At 49.3% G+C, this 19,982-nt stretch overlaps 1 protein-coding gene across 6 annotated transcripts; it reads right to left on the bottom strand.

The window, feature by feature from the left end:
- Positions 1-89: 89 nt before the first annotated feature.
- On the bottom strand, positions 90-19,977 carry Fbxo7 (F-box protein 7). 6 transcript variants are annotated; one of them, XM_004844784.4, is made up of 9 exons: positions 19,688-19,976; positions 16,523-16,817; positions 12,372-12,599; positions 11,115-11,256; positions 9,187-9,270; positions 6,378-6,473; positions 3,569-3,745; positions 1,735-1,772; positions 90-725 (listed from the first exon to the last, which is right to left on the bottom strand). In XM_004844784.4, exons 1-9 carry the CDS (start codon positions 19,804-19,806, stop codon positions 336-338), a joined length of 1,569 nt encoding a protein of 522 aa, XP_004844841.1. In that variant the 5' UTR covers positions 19,807-19,976; the 3' UTR covers positions 90-335. The 6 variants fall into 6 exon arrangements, with proteins under 6 accessions (XP_004844841.1, XP_004844840.3, XP_004844843.1 ...); XM_004844783.4 differs by having other exon boundaries at positions 19,607-19,974; XM_004844786.4 differs by having other exon boundaries at positions 16,523-16,665; positions 19,607-19,691.
- Positions 19,978-19,982: the final 5 nt, after the last annotated feature.

Raw genomic sequence — 19,982 nt, 5'->3', positions numbered from 1 at the left:
GTTCCCTGATAATTTTTAAATGTCCATGTAATACCGAGAATGCCGAGGACTCGCGAGGCCGACTTCTGTAACAGAAACAGAGCGCACCATTAAGTGACCCTTTGGTTTAATGTGGTCCAGGACATCCCAACAGGCTCTGCTCCAGGGGGAGGCAGGCAGGAAAGCAGCAGGCGCCATTCACTCCCAAGGCCGCCCCCCTCGGGAGCTGTATCTACTCCGAAGCGCGGGGGCGGGGGTGGGGGCGGGGGCGGGGGCGGGGGCGGCAGCTCTCCGCCATCAGCAAACAGGAAACAGCGCTGCTGGGCCCCTCCAAGGCGAGCAAGGCCGCACCCCAATCACATGAAGGACATCCGGCTGTCGGAGGCCCGGCCCCGGCCCGGTCTGAAGGGGAACCTGTCCCCCGTGCCGCCTCGCCCGGGCAGCACGGGGCTGGGTCCCGGGAAGGGGCCGATCGGGTCGAAACGAGGTCTGAGTGGGGGGAACTGGCCGGGCGTCTCCCCGGGCCCCGGGATGAGGGAATTGATCGGGTCCCCGACGTAGGGAAGCGCTGGCCGCTCGTCGTATTCGCCGCCGATGATACCCGGAGGGAGGAGTGAACTGGGGGCGAAGGGGCTGGGGTGCAAGGGGCTGGGATAGAACGGAATGGGATGGGGGGGCGGCGGCAGGAACTTCGCGTGCCGCGCCCTCTGGGCCTCCTTCCTGTGTCTATGCCTCTTCTTGTACAGCTGTGGGGAGGAAGAACAAGACACAGTGGCTCGGGTGCCCCAGCTCCCACCCTGCCCTCCCCACACAGACCCAGCGAACCCTTCCCACGCGCGCGCGCGGCAGGGCACAAAAAGACGACACCGCGCGGTGCTTCACGGTGGCACTGGGAATGGACCCCGGGGCCCCACCGCCGAGCCCCATCCCCAGGCTCGCGCTAAGTCTCCCAGGGAGGACTTGGACATGCGACTCTCCTGCCCAGCCTCCCGAGGGCTGATTACAGGGTGCACCACGGTGCTTGGCTGGGACCTTACTCTTTCACCCCACTGCCACTGCGCTGCAGCAATGGGCCCAGAGCAGAGCTAGCTCGGTGCACTGACTCGGGACTCGGCTCTGCAGCCATGCTATGCTGGCCTGCAGTGACAGGCTGGCCTTCTCCACAGTGGAAAACGCAGCGTTCAGGTACTGGAAGGGTGATGGCAACATTTCAATTCGTGTGTCACCTACATTAGGTCCCCAGTTGACCTCAATTTAAAATAAAACATAGGTGGCTGTTTTAGAAGATGGGACATACTCTAGAGAACAGTACTGCGTATTTGGTACACAGTAAGGATTTTTATTGAATTTTATTCCCTACTCTGTCCCAAGGAGTTCTCTCAGTCCTGCTGGTATCTCTGTCAGTAGTTACCTGCAAATAAGATGTTCCTTATACTTTTCAAATGTACCACTTTACCTAAACAGCTGGAGACTACTCCAGTACAAAGACAATTCAAATACTTTTGCCAAAAATAAGAATATTTTATATTAGGATGAAAAGTAATTGTTTTAAGACATCTTTCCCATGTAATTACAGGAAAATAAAGATTAAGTCTAAAGCAAAAGATGAAAACATTTTCATTTACTAAAATTTACCAATAAACTTAATGCAAACAGGTATCATTACATCATAATAAAAATGAAGTACGTCCTGCTATTAATTCACTAGTGATTTCTGTGTCATGGACATTAGCTTTCACATTTAAAAATACCTACCTCTTTCCAATCTGTGTCTCGAACTCGGACAGAACCATCTATAGAAGAAAACAAAAAATACAGAATTACACACATTTGGTCCTCCAGCATTGAACAGTGGGTTCATTCTGTCCTAACCAAACTAAAGCTGAGCTGTCACACACAAGAACCCATGGCCCTCGCAGCACACGCATGGTCATCTGCGCTCCCGGAGCCCGCTGGACCCTTTCCTGGTGGCTCAGGGACCGTGTCCCCACACCAGTGCCCCCAACTCGCTCTCCTAGACCACCTGGCTGTGCAGCTGCTTCCCCACAGCTCCTGCCAAACCCAACTGAGGACCCGGCTCAGGCCCACGACTGTTCAGGCTCACTCAGGGTTTCTTCTGAATCCAGGCTGGACGATCTCCTCCCTCCACACTCTGAGTGACTCAACCACCAGAGGATGACTGTGACTGGGCATTCTTAATGTACTTACTTAGGTGAAATGAGGAAGATCCCAAACTACTTTAGGTCTAAGGAAGAGTTCAGATAAAGATGGTGCTGTCTTCTCTACTAGTGATTACAGGAACGCGGAACTGAGATTTGTGGATGCTCCAGCCCCGCAACGCTGTATCAACGGGGACATGCGGCTTACTAACGAGCCCAGGAACCAATTAGAAAGAAGAGGCCAATCAAGCCCTAAACCTGAACATGGGCGCACAAACGCAGGTATCTGTTCCTTCTGTGAGTATTTACATCATAGCCTGTTCTTCGTCAGTTGTTCTATATACATTGGTCATTTTGGTCTTTTCTTATTGACTAAAAAAAATTTTTTTTAATTTTTAAATGACACTTGCCAATTGTGACAGAACAGCATTTTAAACTTTGGATAAAGTAGAACAAGGCCCTAGGAATCAAAGAGGAGGAACAGGAAACTAAGTCATTCATACTTCTTACATTTTTAGGTTTGAAAAAAAATTTAACACCTCCAATGACCCCACATGATACTCTATTTTTTTTTTTTTTTTGGTACCGGGGATCGAACTCAGGGCCTTGCGCTTGCGAGGCAGGCAGCGGCACCACTGAGCTACATTCCTGGCCCATGATATTCTATTTTTAAGAAACGTGGAAGTAGGGAGCAGATCTGCCCACCAAACTTTTGCAGCTGCTCGGGAAGTGAATTTCACCGGGCACATTACCACTCAGACTTGCTGATGTGAGCCACATCATAAATCATTTTACCTGCAACATACAAGACTGAATAGAAGTTTATCCCTATTTTCAAACAAATACATTTTATCAAATAATTACTGGCTTTTTTTATACAATAACTCATTCGGCTGATTTCATGACCCACTGCGGGACTGAACAACAGGCTGAAAAGCACTGATGAGCAGCAACATGGTGGCAGAAAAGAAGCAGCATGACCGGGCTTTGGGCCTTGATCGAGAAATCCCCACGCTGTTTCAGGTGGTCATCGCTGCCGCGAGAGCACAGAGTCACCCAATGTGACCACAGGGACCCAGCTGTCTTGGCCGCCAGCCACTGGGCTCCCCAGAGTGAGTCAGAATGCAGGTCGCCCCAAGTCAGGAGCTGCGATGGTCTCAGCCTAGAAAACCCGCTTCACTCCCGGTTCACTATCCTGAAGTAACATGCACACTCGGTACAGCGAGTCACGCGTGTGGCAGGGACGCACAAATGAATGTTTGGGGGACACAAGCAAAGGTAAGTGAAGCTGAGACTCTCTCTTCCAAGGCCATCCCTCATCACTTCCAACTCTAAAACAAACATCCATAACTGAAAACTTTCAGGAACCTGAGAGAAACAACACCACAGCAGGAAAAAGCCCTCTTCTTGTTACCACGTCATGCAATCACCTCGAAAATCCCGCAGATACAAACACCGCCACAGCAGTGGGTCGTTCGATGCACTGAGGAGGTCACGACACACTGCAGACAGAGACAGGACGGAGCGCACATCCAAGAGCCGGAAGATCCGCAGCTTCAGCTCCAAGGGGAGGACAGCCAGGCCGAACACATCGGGGAGGTTCAGGGCTGGAGGAGGAGGGGCAACAGGCACTGCTGAGCGAGGGCGTGCGGGCGCCCACAGCCCCGCTGAAGAGGTGAGGAGCCAGCCAGATGGTGGTTCCCAAGATCCAAGGAGGTATCATCTCCAGCCGATCCCTAACCCCAGGCCCTCAGTCACTCTTCACACACAGCGCTGGCCCCACTCCCTTTACATGTGTAGAACATAATTCTTTTTTTTTTTGGTACCAGTGATCAAACTCAGGACCTTACACTTGCAAGGCAGGCGGTGGAACCACTGAGCTACATCCCGGGCCATAATAATTCTTAATACACATTAAATAACCTTCAGCTGCTGAATACTTACCAAGCAACACTCAATGCATCAAAGTTCCTCTATTTAACTACAGGAAGTGGATAATCCACTGGCTTTTATAACCAGCTCCAAATCCTGCCACTTATCAGCTGTGTGCTCCGGGACAAGTTTTTAAGCTGTGTCTCAATTCCCTCATCTGTAAAATGTGTTGCTAACACCACACACCCGCTACCTCACCGTGAGAACTAAAAGTGCTGTTACACAGCAGAGTGCTCAGGACAGTGCCTGGCACATCAGGAGTGCTCTGCTTGCGTGGCAGCAATCACTGCACTCCACATGGAAGAGGCTGAGGAAAAGGAAGGCAGATTAGGAGGGAAAGCCAGGAAAAGAAACAAAAGAACACACCGCGATGTCAAATGAAAATTAGTTTGTGATTACAGACTGAGTATCTGTCTTAGTTACTTTTCTCGTTTCTGAGACAAAATACCCAACACCTACAAGTTAAAGGAGGAAAGGTTTATTTGGCTTATAGTTTGTAGAGGTTTCAGTCCATAGCGGGCTGGCTCCAGGGCAGAGGAGAAACAGTTCAATGCAGGCAAAGACAGCAAAAGCGACAAGGGGCCTTAACAGCGTCTCTCTGCCCCTTTTATCTTATCGGGGCTACTTAGGACAGGTAGCATTCATCCGCTTAATCCTAGTGCCCTTGAGCCTAGCACTGCACCATGAATCAAATCTAGCATCACACACTCCAGATCCGGCTATCTCAGAAAAAGCCCCACCTATGACGCACAAGGCTTTGGAGGGACATCGAGACATGGCCGTAACAGTATCCCTTATCCAAAGTGCTTGGGACCAGGGTATTTCTCAGACTTTAGTTTTCTCAATTTTGGAATATTTCCATAGATTTTACTGGCTGAACATTCCTAATCCAAAAATCCCAAATCTGAAACTTTTTAAATGTCTTGTTGGAGATTAAAAGGTATCCAATTCTGAGGCCGGGAATTTAGCTTAGTGGTTCCACCGCCTGCCTCACAAGCACAAGGTCCAGAGTTCGATTCCAGGTACCAAAACCAAACAAATGAACAACAAAAAGTATCCAATTCTGGAGCATTTTGGATTTCAGATTTTCTGATCAGGATGCTCAACCTGTACTGGCCGCTTGGAAATACATGTGACACTGTTCCTCACTAGTGAAGATAACCAAATCATGTGCAAGGGTTTTAAATTCACATTATTCTGACCCTCATCACTCACTAAGAGGAAAACCAGGGCAATAACAGCCACGGCACCAGGTGACTTGGCGACGAAGGTCACGTGCATCTGGCTGTGGGGCTCGGAAACCACACCTAGAGGGCTGCAGCAGACCGCGTCACGTTAGGGTCCCCTGCCTTCCTCCCTGGTAACTACACTTCCTTGTCCCCTGCCATCCGGCTGGGCCACTGCAGCCCTCCTGTCCAGCAGGATGGGAGTGGAAGTGACATTCCACTTTGGAGCCAAACCTCTGAGAACCAACAAGTGGCTGGACTGCTGGGCCTCTTTTCTGCCACAGGAAGAGTACATGCCAGACAGAGAGCACTCGTAAGGCAAAGTGAGCCACATGCCATGTGCACAGGGGTGAGGGATACATGCCAGCACTAAATCACTAAGGTTTTAAGAGATTTTTACTGAAACACAAATCAGAGAAAGCTGAATACTATGAGCATCCTGAGTGAATCATAATCCTCTCTGAATTAGTTTCATCTACAAAATGAATACAATAGAAATCTACTTCAAAGTAATTGGCATTAAAAATCTGTTAGTATGTGAAACATCCAATAAAATGTCTGACACAGAAGCCCCGATAACTGTAGGTTTAAAAATACATAAACCAGGGGCCAGGGATTTAGCTCAGTAGTTCCACCGCCTGCCTCACAAGCGCAAGGTCCTGAGTTCGATCCCCAGTACCAAAAAAAAAAAAAAAATACGTAAACCCAATTTATAGGCTATAAAATATGTAAACTGCTTGTGTGTTTACCACACATCTACTATGGGCTGGATCTGTGCAAGACCATGAGGATAAAAGTGAGTAGGACATGTTCCCTACCTTCAATCTACAACCTTTCGTGGAAATAAATCACACAACAGTCATACACTGCAAAAGCACTACAATAAAGATACACACAAAATGCTATGGAAATTACACTCAGAGAGGAGAGGAAGTGGGTAACATTTAAGGAAGTCACACTGAAGCTTCGCCTTCAAAGAGCAGAGTAGGGCCAGGAGAGAGCTCAGGGTCAGAGTCACCGCACATCCGGGCGCCAACTCCTGGTTCCAGATGTTCGATGTGTGGCAATCATCCTTACTCACCTTGCCGAGTGGAAGCCAGGAGCGGGTACACCAGCTGATCCTTGAAGAGCCGGGAGAGCTTCTGAAGACCTTTGTATACCTCGGCTGCATTTTCCCCTAGATTATTTTTTAAAAGTTAAAAATCGAAACACAAAACCAAGAAGAAAAGCTGTCTTCTAAACCAAAGTGGTGAACACAGATGCCAAGCAATCCCCACCACAACACACAGTACCCGAGTGGAGGGGCGGGATGGTGCCCGATGGGCAGAACGAGTCCTGGACAGGAAGCTCTAGACCCGGATTCCAAATTAACTGGCTGCTCCCAACCCAAAGCTCAAGAGCTACGTGTGCAGAACACCTGCTGTGTGCGACCCGCTCACGGAGCCGGCCGACCACGCACACACCCCTGGGGGCCCTGCACAGCGGCGACGGCTCTCCTGGAGCAGCGTCCTTCCCAAGCCTGGTGCTCTTCACACAATCACTCCTAAGGGACAGGCACTACTGTCCCATCTGAAACAGGACAAGTACAGAGAGCCCGTCCCCAGCCCCAAAGCAAGGGAGAGCGCAAGGTACAAACCTGGTGCCTCTGCTGCAAAGCACTCATTTCTAGCCACACTGCTGTTACTCAGCGTGGGCCACAGGTCACCAGCACTGCACCACCTGTGTACAGTCTGTACCTACTGACTCCAGCTCCATCACAGCCCTGCTCAGTCAGAACTGCGCATTGACGGGCTCTCCACAAAGCTGCAGGGGCTCCGCCACTGTACCGAGGCTTGACCACCATGGTCACCGAACACCTAACCTTGGACAAAGACCTGCCCCACTCACCCTCAACTGTCTGCTCACTTGTTTACAGGGGACACCCCACTGCCCCAAAGAAGAGCTCTGCAGTGTGAGCCTCCATGCAGAGCGCCCAGGGTCCCCACAGTGTGTGCCTGCTCCCTGCCCTCTCCGCAGGGATGTATTTCGCTATCCATATACACGCTAACTACAACGTGATTGGTAAGAACAAGGAAAGAGATATGCAGCTGAACTCTGACCTTGGTTGTGTGAACCTACAATCCTGAGTTTGAAATCTGATGTCCTGACATTTTTTTTAGTACTGGGGATCAAACTCAGGACCTTGCGCTTTGATGCCAAGACATTTTAAAAATCAATTTGGCTCAAGTCCTTTGTCAAGTGTAAAAACTGACTTTCTTTAAATCATTTCTTTTAGCGATCTATCATATAAATATTTAATTAGCATCTTAGAAGCCTAAATAACAGTACTTAGGAATCGTTTCTAAACTATAAGCCACAATAAAATTTATTAAAATGCCTTGCCAAATGAACAGCATATTCCTGTTCAACATAAAAGTACTTCATAAAAAATAAATAATCCATAAATTTACACAAAGATATTAACTTTCTGCCTCCCCTTTCATTTCCTTTTCCCTATTTAAAAGAAACAAGAAAAAGAACAATTGTTTTCAAGGGAAAAAGTTGTTTTCAAAAGGCTGGGGATCAGAAATATCTATTTCAACCCTAAATTCCTCCATGTATTAGGTCTGTGACCCTGAAGTAATTTACCTTTCTCTGGACCTGTTTCATGATCTATAAAATAGGCATAAAAAACTGCAAAAGACTGAAGCATTTCACCTACTGCAAGGCCTTCTCCGACGGAGATGAACAGAAAGAGCTCCCTCCTGCCAAGAAATTCCAAGTTGTTCTGTCCTTGATGGAAAAACCGGACTTACAGAGCCAGCCATTTCAGCAGGGTCAAGGAAGAGCCCCCAAGGGCTCAGAAACCGGGTCCTGGATAGCAAATGCAGCCCAGCTGCTATACTAGGAACGACACCGTATCCACACAGTATTAAAATGTCATGAAGGAGACTGACTGGGAAACATCTACAGAAATCTATGAATTTACCATCACTTCTCAGGAGGGCGACAGTGTAAAAGTTAGTGAATACTGCTCTAGTCTGATATTCAGTGTCCCATTCAGTTAGCGTCCAAACTCTGGATCCACCACTATAAACACCCGTCTGCCTCCTTTTCCCATCAGTTTTAGTGTAACTCAGTCCCTCAGGCCTCATCTCCCCTGGAAACTACTGACAGTACGTCTCCAGGGCTTCAAAGCAATGCCCATGGTCTGGCCAGGCCTCCCCAGGAGACACCGACACAGCACCCTCCCCTGGCCCGACTCCTTGGCCCACGATGACGGTAAACAGAGTGACACAGGCGCAGGCACATGTGCTCCACAACAGAGGGTGGGGATTCTCCTCTCCACCCCATCTCTTCTCCTTCAACCGCTTGTCTGCCTCTCATGACTTAGGTTTAACTGAAAACCAATGAAGAGGAAAATCTGTCTCTTTTACATCAACTAAGAAATGTTTATAATATAAGTAAAACCATGCTTAGAATGCAAACTTTGGTGAAGTTCTAATCTGCACCAAAGAATCAAATTTTTAACCAACACACAGTAGGAATGCGGTTTCTCCCCAATACTACTCAGGAGGGAAGTTGCACAGAAGCGCTTCCGTGAAGCTCAGACTCTCTCTACACTGGTTAGGTACAATGCTAGAAAGATCTGCAAAATTAACCCAGAAGCCATGAGGCAGCACGAGAATGGGGCAAGTTACACAGGTATTAGTTCACAGCAGAGGTACGAACAGAATCCAGCACTCTAACACCCTAAAAGTCCAGGGAACAAACTCAGCAAACGATAGCCCAAACCTCCAAGTTCTTAAAGAGACAACACTACCTTGAATTCGCCTGAATCACACTCGGGGTGGGGCTCTGCTCCCGAGCCTCTCAAAGCTCCACCCCAAGTTACATCACGATTACGTCACCTGGTTCCTCTGTGCAAATAAAGGATGACGGCAGCAGCTGTAGTCTTTTCACACTTTTAATCGCACTGCTGATTTTTAGGGTAGCTGTAAATAAGAAGAAAGATGACTTAAAAGCCATGTCCACCCCATCAGTGCCTTCCTTTTCCAGCTGTGGGCTGACGCCCTTCCCACAGTATCCTGAGAACACACCATGAGAAACAAACTGCTCCCTGACTCCTTCCTTCCCTCGCAGGAAGGTCAAAAGTGTAAACCTGCCGTGAAGGCAAATCACCCTCCACACACGCTTACCAACTACAGTGAGCATCTTACGTGCACCCCTCTAGGTACCACCCGAGGCAGATTACTAGCTACTGAGAGCTACGCAGCAAGGTTAACAGGAGGCACCAACCACAACGGCACCCTTGTTTCACTGCAGTCAGGAGCAACACCATTCAGGCCTCCCGTGCCTGGCAGTGGGGCTCTCCCTGTTCACCAAGGGGGTCCTGCCAGTCTGCACGGCGGCATTGCTCTCTGGACCCAAAGAGGCACGCCCAGCAGGGGCCCTGCACAAAGGCACACTTCATGGGCTCTGTGGAAGAGGCAGTGAGGCCCTGCTGAACCTGTGCGCCACCCAGGGAGCCCGGGAGAGACAGGGACATGCCATCCCTCCCACAGAAGCCAGCAGGGCAGGGCCAGCAGGCCGTGTGTGCAGGCCTGCAATCCACTGACGTGCCAGGAACAGGGAAGCGACAAAGCAGGAATCCCAGGAGACCATGGGATACTGAGTAAGCAGGTTATGATGTGCATGTCCTGAAGGGCTCCTGCGAGAAACTGAGCCACACAGCACCAGCAAGTCGGGTTGTGACGCACACAGTGATTGGATGAGGGCAGCAACTGCAGCTCTCTCTGAGCAGGAATCGAAACTGAACACTGCAACGCTGACTGTGGAGATACTGACGAGCTGCTGCTGCTATGTATCAGGCCATCAGACAGTCACATCTCACAAATTGGAATTAACAAAGGAACTGCTAAAGCTGAAAGTCTGGGACATTTACGTGACATTTCAAAGAATCTGGGGATTAAAAGGAGAGAGCAAAAATTATATAAAACAGGACCTAGAGCTACCCTCCATTTCAGCAGCTCTCAAAATAAGTCTTAGCGGAAAAAAGCATTTTTTGGAAACACAAAAAACAACAAACATGCAGTTATTCAATCTTACCACACTATTTTAACTAGCCAAAGGGTAAACACCAAAAACAAATGAAACCTAGAAACAAGGAGAGACCTGGTCCCCAAGTGCATGGCCAGCGTGTGAGGCTGAGACCACTCCAGCAACCACCGGGGTCCCCAAGACCTGAGTGGCGCCTGGGCTGCAGTGAGAGACACGGTGGGACACACTGCTGTGCCAGGAAGGGCTCGTCACACGAGAGTGCAGCAAGAGCATGCGACTCTTTGCTCAGCGCAACTTCAGGAGGGCAGGCAGAGCCATACACTGAGCTCAGAAGCAGACAGTGCTGCTGCACATGCTGGTCAGAGGTGCCAAGCTAGACGAACGGGGACCACAGCTCCATCTCACAATCTCTGTTCAAGTCTTCTGTTGGAAAAATAAAAACAGAAAGCCATCTACAGACAGCCATAAAAAGGAACAGTCTTCACAGAGCTCCGATGTAATAAACTCACTTCACTGATCAGCTAACTCCCCCAGAACAAGAGATGAGGCGTCTACAGCCCGCGAGAGTGAAGGCCTCGGGGCTGAGGACCAGCCTCGTACTCCATAACCTCTCGCACACACACACAGCAGTGGTCTGGGAATGAGATAAAGTGCAGAGAGTCACCGCTGGGCCATGACACCCAATCACTGAAGTGGCCACGAGATACTGGGAACGAGACGCCTGAGCTCCTAATTGTGCTTAACTCTGAACCAGCAGCGCCTTGGTGCAGCCCATTACCATTGACGATGAGCAGGCTCCCCAGAGGCACGCAGGCGAGCGCGGCGGAGCTGCCCTCACACAGCGGGTGTGTGTACTGCAGCCTGTACACCCCACTCGCCTTCCACTTCTCCGGCATGGACACTGCTTTGGCTTCAGTCCCCTGCAGAGGGAAATGAAAGGGAAGACACAAGGGAGATGGTGATCTCAAAAAATTTAAAATCCAAAGACACCTGACTTGTTCAGAAAGAAGCATTTCCTTAATGAAAACGGGTCACACCATTAGGACTGCTGTGAATAGCAAGTGACTGTATCGCCGATTTTCACATCACACTTTCTGGCAGACGAGGCAGAATAACATCACAGATCAGGCTTCATTCCTCTCCTCACACGCGCTCCTCCACCTCACAGAGCTGTTCGCATGATTCAAAAGCACAGCTCAAACCACTTCCTGCTCCTATTTCTGGTACGTGTGTCCATGACACTGTGTCGCCCTGTCTGCCGTCTACATACTGTATTTCTATTTGTCGCTCACCCACTTACGAACTCCCTGAGGACGGCTTTGCTCCTAATCGGTGGCTCGGTGCAGGGCAGCCCTTGGGCTCACAGGACCCTGGATGCTCTGTGCTTGGTGGCCCCTCCCTGCCAGCCACACGGGCACAGCCGGAAGAAGCTGGGGTCACAGCCTGCACTCGCAGGGGCCCAGGTCAGGTCTGAGAGGCTCCACCCCACACACCCTCCCCGTGAAGCGGGGCACCCTGCCCATGCAGATGCCGCTCCTAGAACTGCACCCCCACACAAGAGCCGTGTAATGCCGCCTGTGCCCTGCACTCTGACAGGTGGGCAGTCTGGTCCAGGCACAAAGCACTGCCCGACCCCAGGGGTGCTTGTTGGCGGATGCGGACTAGAGGGGTGAAGGAGGACAGCAGCGTCCTCCTCCCCAGCCCACCAGCCCCAGCTCCTGCGTTCCCGAGCCCGGGCCATACACAGTCACCCGGAGAGCTGCGCGGGAGCCGCCCTCAAGGCCCGCCCACTGACCTCCCCTGACCCGCCTAGCCCCTTCTCTGAACGCCTGTCTCCATCCGCTCTGTACCACTCAACACTGACAAAGGAAATGAAGGGGGGAAGGAAGGGGGAAGGGCACACTCACTGAGTCCTACGACAGCCCCGCGGGGCCCGGCACCGCCATTCAGTACCTAACCCGGGATTCGAGCACGATGTGCCCTTGCTCTCGGGAAATGCTGGGCCCGGGGCGTGTGGCTGCCCTTGTGGCCTTACCTGAGGGAGATAACCCGACTCCACCATCAGGAGGTGGATCAGCACTGTCAGGGCATCGCTGGCACTCGAGCAGCTGGCTGACTGATACAGGGTCTCCAGCGAGTGCGGCACCTGCCCTTCTGCCGCCTCGCTGCACAGCATTGGTTCTGAGGGACAGACACCGGGGCCCTCCTCCATATCCATGGCGTCTTCCTCTGCCTTGGGTGAGACGCTCTGACTCGGCCCTGACTGAACGGAGTAACAAAGAAGAAAGAGACTCTATTGAAAATATTTATATACTGTCTTAGTTACTTTTCTCTCACTGCTGAGACAAAATGTCTGGCGCCCACAAGTTGAGGGAGGAAAGGTTTGTTTGCCTTACAGTTCACAGAGGTTTCAGTCTATAGCTGGCGGGCTCCAAGGCAGTCGAGTCCCACATGAGTCCACGGTGGACAGAAGGCAGCAAAGCAACAAGGGCCGTGAGAGCCTTCCTGCCCTTTCCCTTATCCAGGTGACTCAGGATGGGCAGCACTCACACCTTTAACCTTAGGGCCTGTGAGCCTAGCACTGCACCATGAATCAAGCCCAGCATCACACACTCTGGATCCAGCCACCTCTGCAAAGCCCCACCTGCGATCGCATGGGGCTCTGGGGGACATCGAGAGAGCGCCATAACATACACAGCACCTTTCATATCCTAAAGTGAACTGAGATTCACACTCAGAGCCATGGCACACCAGTGGGTTCAGGTCAGAAGGCCTCAAAGGAGCCCTGGTAAATGAGTGAGCCCACAGCACCCTGCACCTCTCACACCCCAACCCAAGGCTGGAAGGCCACATGGGACCAGACTACACATCATCCACTCAGCCACCCAACAGAGGACCTGGCACATAGCACAAAAATGCCTGTCGAATAGATTACACTTTCACAATGTTTTTGTGCTCTCAGTGGTGACCCTACAAATTGCACAAGGCAGGTAATATCGCCTTTGTACAGATGCCATAACTAACTCAGAAAGGTTACGTAACACAATCAAGGCAGCCAGCCAATACACACTTGAAAGCGACCCGTGTCCCAGACACATGCAGCCCAGGGCTTTTACACATGCTACGCGCCTCAGAAAGACTCAGTTACTGTACTACTTCTCAATTTCGTTCAGAAAGCTTGTCTCCTAGGCTTGTGCTCAACTCCTGAAGCAAAGCAGGTTTCTTCTGCTAAAGCCTGAACTGCTACTGAGGAGGGAGCAGAGGGAATTAAAGTACTGAGTGACAGCCTGGAGGAAGGCAAGGACCCAGAAGGACTGCTGCTCTCCTGAGGGTGAGGCCTGAAGCCCTGACGGCTATGGGGCAGTCCAGACACACTCAGCAAAACCTACAGGCCTGTGGTGATTCACGCCGCCTGAAAAGGTGTGCAGTGGAAACCCTCTCTAGGTCTGCTTGGCTTTATTTTTTGGCAAATAAACTGCAATATTAAAAATGACTTAACACCAAGCTAAATCGTGAGACAGCCCTGCCTCCTTACTGTTATGCCTAAGGTCGAGTCACTTACCACTTGCTGCCAGGAGTGTGGGGCAGAACGCAAGGGGAAAAGCACACAGGGGTCACCTAAGCTGGCAACCTGCCGAGAGCGCTATCGGAATCCCCTTCTGCCTTATCAGGCCGGACTCCCAACACCGCGCCAGCCACCAGCACCCTCTGAGCCCGTCCGATAGAGGACCTATCACTTTCTCCCCAGGCTGGAGAGAAGCGAGGCCAAGCCCCACCCCTGCCACAGGTCACTCACCGCAGCCAGTGCGCACAGCACGCCCATTTGGACCTGGCCCAGGTCGCCACTAGTGAACTCCCAGTGGAGGGAAGTAAGGAAACTAATTCATGTTTAATTACAAGAGTAATATTTACCCACCCATTTTATCTTCCTTTCATAACGCTCCCTTCTGGGTTTAATTAACAGGTCATTCCACTTCAAGGACTCAAAGCTCTATTTACCAAGAGTTCAAGCTCAGGTTCCACACTAAGATGTTATAGTCACCCTATACAAACCTTAGAATACAAAATACGTTTTTAGAATTGAAATTACTATCTGGGACCAACACTAATTTCCCAAAATTTTCCAAAGGAAAAGCCAGGAGAGTAGCTCATATAAACTATGAGAAGTTCCACCTTATTGGACAATTTTAAAAGTACAGAGAAGTAAAGGGAGTAGGCCCTTCTGCTAATATTATCTCTGAATGAGTCTATAAGCAAAAAACTTGGAAATTTAAATATGTAGGCAAATATCCTTATTCCTTCCCCAGACTGCTTCTATAAAGCAGAAACACACAAGAGGCAGTAATGTCTAAAAGAAATAAAAATCCATTTATCTGGACACAAATGATTTTGACAACTTAACAACCTGTTATCTGTCTACATTTAATGCCTTAGTAGGTAGCTTTAATATTCAAGGCCCACAAAAGAATTTGAGGTGATAAGTATACACGCACCCAAAAAACATGAATAAGAATAATGTCTGTATTATTAAAAAATTGTTCCCCTCACACAGGAACCTGAAAGGCAGGATATAAATAATAAGGCATCTCCAGGGCAGACAGCATCAGTGCAGGGGCTGAGGCTGGGCTCAGTAGGAGGGCACTCACCTGGCATGCACCAGGCCACACAGAAAGGAGAACACTGGAACAAAAGGAACACTACCAGGCTACAGTTGGCAAGGGCCTCAGAGCACAGACAAAAATACAGACACGAGAGGGAGAAGCGGGTCGGGTATGGAGGAAGAGCAAGAGCAAAGGCCCAGTGGTACCAAGCTGAGCATCGGCACACATGAGCTTACAGGAGGAAAAACAAACCGGGCCAGCAAAGGCTGCGCGAGGCGACTCTCAGAAAGAGAAAACCCTGAAAACCAGAACCAGGTAGGGGACCACACACGACACTGCCCTTTGTGAAATGGCAGGGGTGGACTGGATAGAAGAAGACCAAAGTCTTTTCAGCTCCAAAATTATGAGCGGTATCTGTGACATGGAATCAATCACTAAAGAGCAAGGAACGACATAAAGAAACACACAGGCAGAAGACGAACCTAGAAGGCAGACTGAAAAACGGACACGAACAACCTGAATGGAAAAGGAACCTTGACCGAGGGTGGAGATGGGGAGTCAACAGCACAGAAATAGCAGCGACACTGAAGGTCAGAAGGGAGCCAGCTGGGGACAGAGAACACGAGCACACACTATCTCCAGTTTTACGCTGCACACCGCAGTATGTGCTGACACGTGGCAGTTCCAGGTAAGTGCCCAGCACATCTCTGGACTATGCACGTGGCCTTGATGACTGGTGCAGACCAAAGCAGAAAGCTGGGACTCCTAGAGGTAGAGGCAAAACAGAAACCAAGCGAGAGCGGACCTGGAGGAACAGTTACCTGAACAAAAGACATCGGCAGGCACTGGGTCCCCAGAAGCCCGGCCTCACCAGTGCAGGCATCCAGCAGTGACCAGGAAAACGCTCTCTAAAGCAGCCTCTGCAGCCCAAGAATGACCGACTTGACGGGACTCAACTAAGGTGAGCGTGTGACTTGGCGACGACTCTAGTTATATCTTTGTTTTTTTAACCATTTAACCCCAACCTTAATTTTTATTACTATGGTAAGTTTTCATATGTTCCAGAAAGGATAATGAATATTATATTTTAAAAGTAAATAAATTTCAATAGCAGTTAATATTTTACCAAATTTTCTATGTCAAAAATTATTTTGCAGAAACACTGTAAAGGAAATTATAGACAATATACAGCTCTAGTCCCATTTTTCATGTATTTTGCTGTAAAAAATGAAAGCACTTTCAATCCAATCGTAACAACATCGCCACACAGAACACAATCAGCAGTATTCCCTTGATATTACTGAACGCAAACATTCATATTTACATACTTCCAACAGTAATAAAAATGCTTCTGCAGCTCGATTTCCAAATCAAGACTAAATCAAGGAATTCACGTAACATCCATGTGTAAAGTCTCTTAAGTCTTAAAAACTGAAATATAACATCCATAAAGAATAGCATCCAAAATGTGAAAGTAGACCCAATGAATCAACACTCAATGAAGTTATTTAACTGTGACTTCAGTCAGGAGATACATTAGCATCTCAGAACGGCCACATCCTTGTCTGTCATTTTTGGTACCCACCATGCTGTCATCATGCCCAACACCAGACTGGGCTGCCTGTCCTTGGAATGAATCACTCTGTCGTTCATCTGGGATGCTGGCCTGGCTGGAGGTGGCAGCCAGAGAGGGTTGGTCATTATTCGGGACGGAGAAATGCTCTGAATCTGTGGATGGAGGCAAGTTAGGTGCTGGCATGGCATCTTCAAGAACCAAACATATCAAGTCCCCAGAAACAATCCCATATGACGCCAAAGTCTCTTCGTCTCCAGTGAGGGCATCCTTGTTGTTCAGGGTAATTGCATAGCGGATATCAGAACTGCCAAGAGAGACGGATAAGGACAGTAAGAGCTACCTCTCGGCACCACCCTCAACAACATGTCTAGAGCACAGAAAAGGAACATGGCGTGACTCTAGAAAAAGGGAATGAGACACTAAGTTGCTTATTCTGATCATAAAATGCTGCAGTTAGAGACTTCTCACGGTGAAAACTCTAACCTGGGGTATCAAGCACTTCTCTACTAGCAAGCCATGTATACTTTTTCATAGTTTGGCATCTTTGAAATTGGAATGCTTCTGAGACTCCATGACACAACAGTTTCATTCAACAGCATTTCCCCTTAGTGTTACATAAAACTGTGTGTCTCACAATTGTCACTGAGTTCAATGAAATACTTTCTAAAATATGAGATGACATCATACCTCTGCTTAAAACCCTCCTTTGGCTCCTATTTTGAACAGAACCCTTCAGATGGCCCAAAGGCCAGCACTTGACCCCTTCCCTCGTCCCCCAGGGTGCCTGAGGCCTCTGTCCTCTCTCACTCGCCAAGCCCTCTTTCTGCAAGCTGTCCTGACAGAAGAACAACCTCCCTGCAGCCTGTGGCTTCTCTGTCACTCAGCCAGGTCTCCAAATGACAGCCCTGCTCTCCACCCAGGCCTCACTTCAATGCACCAGTCAGGAAAAGCCTTCCGCCCACCTGCACACTCAAACCCACTCACTCTCATTTCATTTTTATCATGACACCACTGTTTGAAAGCACTGTGTTTACTTGTTCATTTTCTGTCTTCCCCATGCCTACTACTAAAACTTAGGTTTCAAAAGACCAGGGGTTTTATGTTTCCTCTTTGAAACTGTATCTCTGCTATATGGCTGAAGAGCATGTGAACAAATGCAACCACTGCACATTACTTGGAAGATTCAGATGGGAGTGAAATGAGGGCTGCCTAGCCAATGTCCTCACAGGATAATTTGCTCACACTGCTTCCAAAACAGCAGATCTATCTTGTAAATGACATTCATAGGGATGTGCAGATGACCGAGTGCAAATTCATCCCTCCTACTGATGAGGACAAGCACAAGTTCACCCCTCCGACTGATCAGTCTATACGAAGCCTTCTACACAGAAGACAGCACAAACCCAAAGCCCACCGCTAAACACACCAAGAGCTGTAAGGTGGAAGCAATGAACTGCCTGGCAGACTGTCTGCGAGGAATACTATGTTTCCCACAGCGGAGTGGTGAGGTGAGGAACAATTACTTCCTCGTAAACATTTTATAAGACATTTACACTCACAATGCTGAGAGGTTAACAAAAGAGTAATTCCTCTGAAAAGCCATATTCTGTGTACTTTTCTTTTGATGCTACATGCTGAAAGTACTCCAAGTAGTTAATTTTTCTTTCACACATAAGTATATTTTTTCTTACAAATTAAAGCATCTTTGGTAGAGAAATTACTAAAATTATTTCTGCTGATTAGAAAACAAGTGGCTCTCCCTCGGTTTTCAAAATGTTTTGATGAACAAAAACTGAAAATCGGCCAGCTGCCCTCAAAAAACATACCAACGTCAGCAGAAAAAGGGAAGACACCTCCAACAAACAAAGTCTTTTTGGATCACTGGTTTCTGTTTAAAACAGAATCTAGTACAACAATGTACATTCAAATATCTACTTGTAGAAAAGGCAAAACTGCACTTTCCCTCCCACTTTCAAAACAGGGGAGAGCTATTTCTAAAGTAATACATAGTTTTCCAAGGCTTTACTTTCTGAAATAGGACAGCGGGCGTTAACTTCACCAGAAAATTAAATTTTAGAAACTCCAGGCTTTTAAGAAATATCTTCTATCAATAACTGACAGTGTCATATGGACACATTTTTAAACTGCCCCCTTGTGACCAAATGAACACACTTTAAAGAGAATCTATTTACTTTCGCAAGCAGAGGTTTAAATTCCTTCCAGTTAACCAGGCTCAACTGTAAAAGCAAACCTGAAAGAGAAACTAAGCGGGACTCTTGCAGTCATACTGGGTTTCGCTGCCTTAAGACTATCCTAATTAAAAAATAATAAAGTATACATACACATCTCTATGGGAACACCCTAGAAAGCAAATTTTGAGAATGGATGGTAGAGTGATGATGCCAGCATGTAAAACACTGAGGTTTCATGCCAAGAAATAATAAATATGTCACTTTCTATACTGTTTAAAGAGTTATGACAATTCCTCGTCTTTAGTTTTATTTTTTAATCTGGAGGAAAACAGGCTCGCTTTTGATCTAGCAATGCCTTAACCTGGAAAATGAAATGAGGTCCGCAAGATGGCCTTATTTTACTCAATTCTCTAAAAATAAAGTAAAGTATATAAATTTTATAAAAGTCATGCACGCACAGTAGTTTTTTTTTTTTTGAGACTCGCCCTCAAAGCCCCCAGGAATATCTTTTCTATTTTCTTCTTAGCACGCTCACATCTTGAATGCACAGAGCAGTATTCGACGAGGGGCCGCCCTTGCCCTGTCCCTCCAGTCCTGTGTCACTGTCCCCAGAAATACCTTCTGGAGAAACAGGCCAGGCATCTTCGGCCCCATACATGAATAACAGGATCGGGTCCTTCCTCAGCTTGGCTGCCCCAAACTCCAACTCTCCAGGGACACCCTAAGTGCCCCCCACTTCCACTGGGGCCCGCTCAGTAAACCCCGAGACCTGAACCACATCTGCGCCCACCCTCGCCGCTGCCACGTCGGCGACTGGAGCCCGCGGTCCCCGCGCCCTGCGGGGAGCGGACAGCGCTGACCTTCGGCGCGGCACTCTGCGAGGCCCCGGCCCGCTACTCACCCCCGAGCCCCGCGGCTGCCCCGGGCGGCCCCGCCATGGTCTCCGCTGCCCGACACCCGACCGCCCCGCGACAACGCCCACCTGAAGCCCCAGCCCGGCAGCGCCTCGCTCAGCTGCGCGCGCAGCTGCCCCAGCGTCGGCTCCGCCGCGTACGTCTCCAGCCGCCGGGTCAGCTTCTGAAGCCGCACCCGCAGCCTCATGGCGGCGGCGGAGGCCCGCTGCGGGACCCCGGGCACGGGCCACGGCTTGGAGGGGCTGCTGCGCCGCGCTCCTCAGGCGCCACTGGAGCTGACTCGGCCAGCAAGCAGGAGGCCGCGCACTTCCGATCGATGGCTCGGCACGCGGATGTGCCGCCTGGCGCGCGGGGCACACTGTG

Source organism: Heterocephalus glaber, unplaced genomic scaffold, assembly GCF_053883595.1.
Source record: "Heterocephalus glaber isolate CG9 unplaced genomic scaffold, H.glaber_assembly_v1.0 deba00001572, whole genome shotgun sequence".
Classification (NCBI taxonomy): Eukaryota; Metazoa; Chordata; class Mammalia; order Rodentia; family Bathyergidae; genus Heterocephalus; species Heterocephalus glaber.
Note: the sequence above shows the minus strand (reverse complement) of the source record. Positions and strands in the feature narration are given on the sequence as shown.

What these genes read in the sequence shown, in the direction of transcription:
- Fbxo7 (XM_004844783.4), bottom strand. Translation starts at nt 19,806, where the DNA reads ATGAGGCTGCGGGTGCGGCTTCAGAAGCTGACCCGGCGGCTGGAGACG. An exon ending in GAGCCTGCTCATCGTCAATG is followed by an intron (nt 9,271 to 11,114) that starts GTAATGGGCTGC and finishes TCTTATTTACAG; the next exon opens with CTACCCTAAAAATCAGCAGT. An exon ending in CCTGGCTTCCACTCGGCAAG is followed by an intron (nt 3,746 to 6,377) that starts GTGAGTAAGGAT and finishes CTCCTCCTCCAG; the next exon opens with CCCTGAACCTCCCCGATGTG.